The 6,660-nt window shown below is 35.3% G+C and overlaps 1 protein-coding gene across 1 annotated transcript; it reads right to left on the bottom strand.

Moving 5' to 3' along the window:
- Positions 1 to 253: 253 nt before the first annotated feature.
- On the bottom strand, positions 254 to 6,395 carry LOC109704247 (peroxidase A2-like). The gene is made up of 4 exons (XM_020225007.1): positions 6,120 to 6,395; positions 5,174 to 5,365; positions 1,521 to 1,683; positions 254 to 1,204 (listed from the first exon to the last, which is right to left on the bottom strand). Exons 1-4 carry the CDS (start codon positions 6,339 to 6,341, stop codon positions 723 to 725), a joined length of 1,059 nt encoding a protein of 352 aa, XP_020080596.1. The 5' UTR covers positions 6,342 to 6,395; the 3' UTR covers positions 254 to 722.
- Positions 6,396 to 6,660: the final 265 nt, after the last annotated feature.

Here is a 6,660-nt window from a genome sequence, read left to right as displayed (position 1 = left end):
CACTACGTCACCCATATCCCAACCAATCAAATTTTCTCTTTTTGAAAAAAAGAACACCAAAACTATTTTTCTAATACCGTGTGATAAAATGGGTGAACTCTAGGGTTCAATTGTGATTGGTTGAAAACAGTACCATATCATCTATGTGACTTCCACATTTTAGACTTTTTTCTAGCACTGTTATGAGTACCATTGTGGATGAGGAAAAAGTAAGATGAGAAAGAGAGCCAGAAAGAGGAGAGAGAGAGAGAGAGAGAGAGAGAGAGTATATCTCTGATCATATTATTGTGATCACAAAAAGCTATTTAGATTTAAGTTCAGATACATTATATATTATTGCGGTAAATTGCATGCTTGTTCTTCAAACTATGAGACCGATGACATTTAGTGCTCAAACTTTAATTTGTTGTAATTTCTAGCTTGTACTTTCAGAATTGTTATAATTAAGTTCCAAAACCTAATTTAATTAACTAAATATTGACGCATTGATCGCTGATGTAAAAGTAATATGGCATTTTAAATATTTGTGTATTATCAATCACATCACTATTACATTACTTCTATTTTAGTAATATATCAATATTTAGTCAACTAATTTGGGTTATAGAACTTAATTGCACCAATTCCAAAAGTTTGAGCAAGAAATGACAATAAATTAAAGTTTGAGGATCAAAATGTCACCCACCACACCAAATTTGCAATTTACCCTATTTTTTAATATTTTATTCTGCAGCTGAACCCTTGTCAGAATCATGTTGAATCCGAATATGCAACTCCAAACCGGATCCGCTATTCACCACACTGCAGTTGGTTCTGATCTCCCCACTGCTCCCTGTCAAGGGGCTAATATTCCCCATGTTGATCATCGACTGCACGAAGCTATCGAAGAATGCGCTCTGGTTGCCAGCGAAATTATTGACGATCGAGGCGGTCGTCGTCGCATTGGGATCCGACAGGAGCTCCTGATCAGATGTGAAGAGCCCTTGGTGGTTCTGCAGATTTATGTAGTAGTTGCTGTCGAACGTGTTCGGCGTGATCGGGTCGAGATTATTCAGGACCGATGCGTTCCCGCCCTGGGGGCAGTTTTGCTCCAATGTGGTCGCATAGGTTGAGTTCAGGGTCGGGTCTGTATTCACGGTGCTGCTGAAATTATAGAGCCGTGGAGTGACGAACTGGCATTGGCCTCGGCCGAATGTGTGAGCTCCTGTTATTGACAAAAGTGAATATATAAGAGAACATTAACCAGCTACAAAAAGACATACATTAATAGCCACTGTATAAACCAGTTGGTTTGTCACTCAAGTTCAAACCTTGCATGCCGGATTCAACTCCCATGACTTTTCGGGTAGTATAATAGTATATGTTTTTAGAGAGCTCTATAGCAAGCATATTTTTAGGGCTTAATTTGTTGGGAGCTAAACAAACCATATTTTGTTCCAGTTTTTTGTGTGTGTTTTAGAACATTTGACTCTTGCATTTCGAGTTGAGAAAGTGTTGATATTTGATGATTATGCAGATACCTGATAACGTGACGAGATCGGTGTCGTTGAGGCCGACGGCGGCGAACTTCTGTTCAAGAGTGGTCAGGTTATCAAAGGGGCTAGGGAGATTGTTGGCTGCAGTGATGTTTGCAGTGGTGCTATCCCTTCTCCCCAGTAGCACAGTCCATGAGGGTCCTCCAGCCTATTACAATTATTATTGTGAGAAAAATTATTTGCACTCCAACATAAAGAGTAAAAAAAAACAAACATTATATCTTGGATCATTAACTATCTTAGTTTCTATTTGGAATTGAGGGAACGATGCATTACGTACAGGCAGAAAGTGCGATGAAAAAAATATACCATTATTTGTGTAAAAGACATCACGACGTAAAATCTAATGATTCCGTTACAATATATAATTTATGTAGTCCACTTAATACAGAGGAGCATATCTTTATCTAATAACATTAGACAACCCTCAGTACCATGGAGGCCCTAAGTTAGTGAGATGCTCAACAAACCTAGCTCAAGCTCAACTCCACCAAGGGTCTGCTTGTTAATTTGTGCGTGTAACTATTTTTCAGGTTGAAAATAATTTTTAATTGAAATAAAGTTCAAGTGAAAACTATTTTTCTAACCGCCGTTCGTTTAATGGCCTCAAAACTGATGCTTTTCACTTTCTGTGTTTGTTTCCCAAAAAGTGTGTGTGTGTTACAATCGTCAAATTTTATTTTATTTTTCTCTCTTTAATTTCCTTCCGTAATTGACTTCACCATTACCAAACAATGCTAAATGAAATACAACATTATGGAAACAATTGTTCAAATTTTATTATTTTTTCTATCTCTTTTTCTTCTGCGATTGACTTCATCATTACCAACCAATGCTAAATCAAATACAACGTTACGAAAAAATTGAATTACGGTCTTATTTAATTTTGATGAACCAAATAAAGAAAATGGGCATATACAGTCGAAAATCACTTCACGTTACTTCTCTCCACCTTCGGTGGAACAATCTCCTTTCTTCCTCCCCACCTTGAGTGAAACAATCTCCTTTCTTATGGAATGCTACTAATTATTAGATAATAACTATTTATCTTATTTGAGAAAATTTTGCCTAAAGCATCTAAGTAGAGATCTATCTTATTTGATAACAATCTCCTTTTTAAGAATGCAACCAAAGTTATAACTTTTTCAAGTCAATTATGGAAAAGAAAGAGATGGAAAAAAAAAAAAAAGATAAAAAAGATTAATAGCTGACGGTACTTTTTTCATCCTCTTATGTGCTAGTGTGAAAATTTTGGATAAAACAAACGAAGATATATACTTGAATTAAATAAGAGGCACTAAATTTGGAATTGAACTCTTAGCCCTTGTTTGGTTGGGGGTTAAGGGGTGGAATACCCTTAACCCCCATATTATTTTCAAACACTCCAAAAAATGGGTGGGGTTAGCTAACCCCACCTCAAATAAATTATTTCGGGTTAGTTAACCCCACCTAACCCCACCAAACTCTAACCAAACACTATTTTCTATTCATAATAACCCACTATCTTTTCTTATCCCACATACTCCAACCAATCATTATCCTTCTTTATCAATCATTATCTTCTTATCCCACCTATCCAACCAAACACTATTTTTCATTATTCTAGACTAACTCCAACCCCCAACCAAACACAAAAAAACTTTAACCCCACTTTAACCTTGAACTTAACTCTATCCCTGGAATAGCTAATTTTTTCTTAACCCCGAACCAAACGAAGGACGTTTTGCTATGATATCATGTGAAACAATTGTTTGTGTCTAAAAGTTAAGCTACGAAAGAATGATATTTTTTATAGTTTATATTCAATGTTATTGTTCAATCCAGAAGAAATTAATGATAACTAAAACTTATGATTTGAGATATGTATGTCTTTTGAATATTATAGAACACATCCAATAAATTAAAATTCTATTGCACTACGATGGTGCATTTTAATAAAAAAAAAAAAAAAGTAAAAAAACTTTTTTTTTTTTTTTTTGAGAGAGATAGGTAGCACGCTACCCGCTTCGTTTATTTCACTTAGAAATAAACTTAGCTGGAAATGTGAATCAACTAGGATTCGAACCTGGATCTCGGGTACCAACCACCAAGCCCTTTGTCACTTGCTATAGGGACGGTAATAAAAGAACTTGTTCAAATCACCTTATCCTAACTAACCCTCTCATTAAAATACCTTCTCCCAACTAATCCTCATTAAGAAGTTGAGTAAATGAACTTGTTCAAATCACCTTATCCTAACTAATCCTCATTAACTTAATTATTTATTACCCTAGATTACGAAATCTTTTGGGCACTTAATTAAGTTCGTATCTCAATTATACTTTCTTGTATAAAAAACTACATTAACTTTCACCTGCACTACCGACCGTCCCTAGCGCAAGTGGAAAAGGGCTCGGTGGTTGGTACCCGAGGTTCCAAGTTCGAATTTAGTTGATTCACATTTTTAGCTAATTTTATTTCTAAATAAAATGAACGAAGCGGTTTATTTGATTGTAAAATTTTACCAAAATAAGTTGATAGAGGTAAATATAATTTTACTAAAACTATAACATTTTAAAGCAGAATTAAACAATTATTTTAAAATTGGATCTCTTTGCACTACAACAAAAACGGTCTATACCGACACTTTTAAATGTAGGTACATGTCAAAAAAGTGCTGCTAGCTAAAATTACCGACACTTTTAAAAAGTATTGCTATATGTGGGGTCGCTAGATATATAGTGACAGTTAAAGAGTGTCGCTATAGCCTAAAAGAGTGCTGCTAATTACCAACACTTATTTAAGCATTTAGCAACCGCCGAAATTCTATCTCATTGGCTATGGTGACGGAGGAGGACGACAGGAAAGGCTCTCCGTCTAGAATTTCAGTGGATTGAGTGAAGAGAGAAGAAAAGATGGTAATTGATTTTTCTTTTTTTTTTCTTTTCTGTTTGTAATCGGATCAAATGGACTGGGTGTGGTGGGTTGAGTAGAGTAATCTTTTATTTTTGGTTGGATTGGGCTTTATATTTAGGCATAAGTAGATATTTTTTTAAGTTTTAGCATAAATAGGATACTTACTCAAAAGTGTTCCAAACATGTGTCCGTATAACCTAATTCTGTTATAGTGTTGAGATGAAAATAAGGTACAAGATAAAAATTAATTTATTATTTTGTAATTTAGCCTGTTTATTAGAACTATCAATTCTCTCCACAGTTCCGACAATAAATTTTTCACTTGTTCACTAGTCAAAAGATAATAAAGTAACAAGACCAAGTTCATAAAAAAGTGGTTGCAACTTTGAAAATGAATTATATCTCACTTTAAGGAGAAGTACTTCCTGTCACCTTCTTACCACTTGTTTTCAGAGATCCATAGAGAGATATGGTGACTACTACATCAATGCAAAATCCAACAAATTAAGAAAGTTAAAATAAAAATATCAAAAATGATAAATGAGGTCAAAATATAATTAAAATATTTTGTAGAAAACATAATTTTTACTATTTAACTAACAGAGAAATATATTTGTAGGCTATGCACCTCCGGAGGAATATATTTGATAAATAAAACTTCGTATCGATACATCTGTACGAAAATTGAGAATCCATTATAGAGACTCGAAGAGAGAGAGAGAGAGATGGAAAAAATGGCTTACTAAGTTAACTGAAGCTTCAGCTGTGAGAGCGAGAATATCGGCACAGGAGACAACTCCTGGGCAAGCATTTTCCACGGCCGTCTTGATGTCAGCGACGACGTTGAAACCTCGAATCGAGTTCTTATTTGGGACGGCATCCTGTTCGGTCTGAATCGTCGAACTATTGACCAGCAAAACCGACCCGTCGCAACCCTGAGTGTGATCAAACAAGTTCGTTGCAACCCTGAGTTGGATACTATCCTAACCAACTAATGTGTAATGCATGTTAATGTGGAAATTAGGCCATTAACTCAATGTTTGTTCATGTACAACTTATTCGTGCTCGATTTGACATTAGAAAAAAAAAAAGAAGTGAATATATATATAGAGAGAGAGAGAGAGTTAGGTTGTTATACTGTCGGTAATACGGAGGCCTTCGCGCTACCAAATTATTTTTGATGATATGGCTTTTGAATCGATGAGCAGCTCCATTAGACATGATTTACACTATTAGAAATATTTAGAAACCAAATTTCATATTTTCGATATTATTTGGCTGGTGATCAAAAAGTCTCAAAATTGATAATTTTAATGACCGATGTGATGCGTTTGTAAATTTTACAGTGTAAAATAATTCAAATTTGATAAATTTTTTATAGAAAATTCTCTTCACTATATAGAATAAGATCAGTACATGTGATCTTAAATTCAAGTCTTTTATCATCATTTTTAATGAGATTTTTATTTTTAATCGTTTATTTTTAGACTATTCGTTTCATAGCTAAATAATGTCCAAAAATTATGAAATTTAGTTTTTAAATACTTTCGATAGTGTAGATCAAGTCTAATAGAGTCGACCGCCGATTTGAAAGTTCAATCATTAAAAGCAACTTAGTAGGACGGAGGTTTCCGTACTACTGATAGTATAGCAGCTGGGCTCTATATATATAAAAGAAATAGTGGTTACTTGGACGAAGCAATCGTGAAAGAAGAGGCGAGTGAGGCTGGCGTAAATGCGGACGTCGGAGGTCTGCGCCTGCTGGACGGTGCTGCGAACGATCGCCGACACGTTCGAGCAGGTGGAGTTGTAGAAGGAGGGGCTCAACTGGGCTTGAGATCTTTGAGAGAGCAAAGCCAAGGTGATGGTGATCAGATTCAAGGCCAGGAGAAGAGAGCATGGGTGAGACATCTTGTTTTTTATCTTAAGCTAATATTGAGGGGGAGGGGGGGTGTGTGTGTGTGTTGTGAGATGGCCACACGACATAGTGATGTATATATAGGGCAAAAAAGAGTGGCAATTAAGTCAGTGGGCATGCTTAATTTGGTTTTAAAATTGATTTAGTAAAAGTACTATTATTTATGGTCGCGTTTTATATTGCGATGGCTAAAAGCACTGTTCTAATATTTTGAGCAATACTATCTATACAACTATAGCATATAAGGTGTAAAGTTTACACCACACCATCTTTTTGGTGGCCGATCTGCTCGCTTGTCTCATCAATTTTTAG

This window comes from Ananas comosus, unplaced genomic scaffold (genome assembly GCF_001540865.1).
Source record: "Ananas comosus cultivar F153 unplaced genomic scaffold, ASM154086v1, whole genome shotgun sequence".
Taxonomy (NCBI): domain Eukaryota; kingdom Viridiplantae; phylum Streptophyta; class Magnoliopsida; order Poales; family Bromeliaceae; genus Ananas; species Ananas comosus.
The sequence above is the reverse complement of the archived record's forward strand: the minus strand, read 5'-3'. Positions and strand labels throughout refer to the sequence as shown.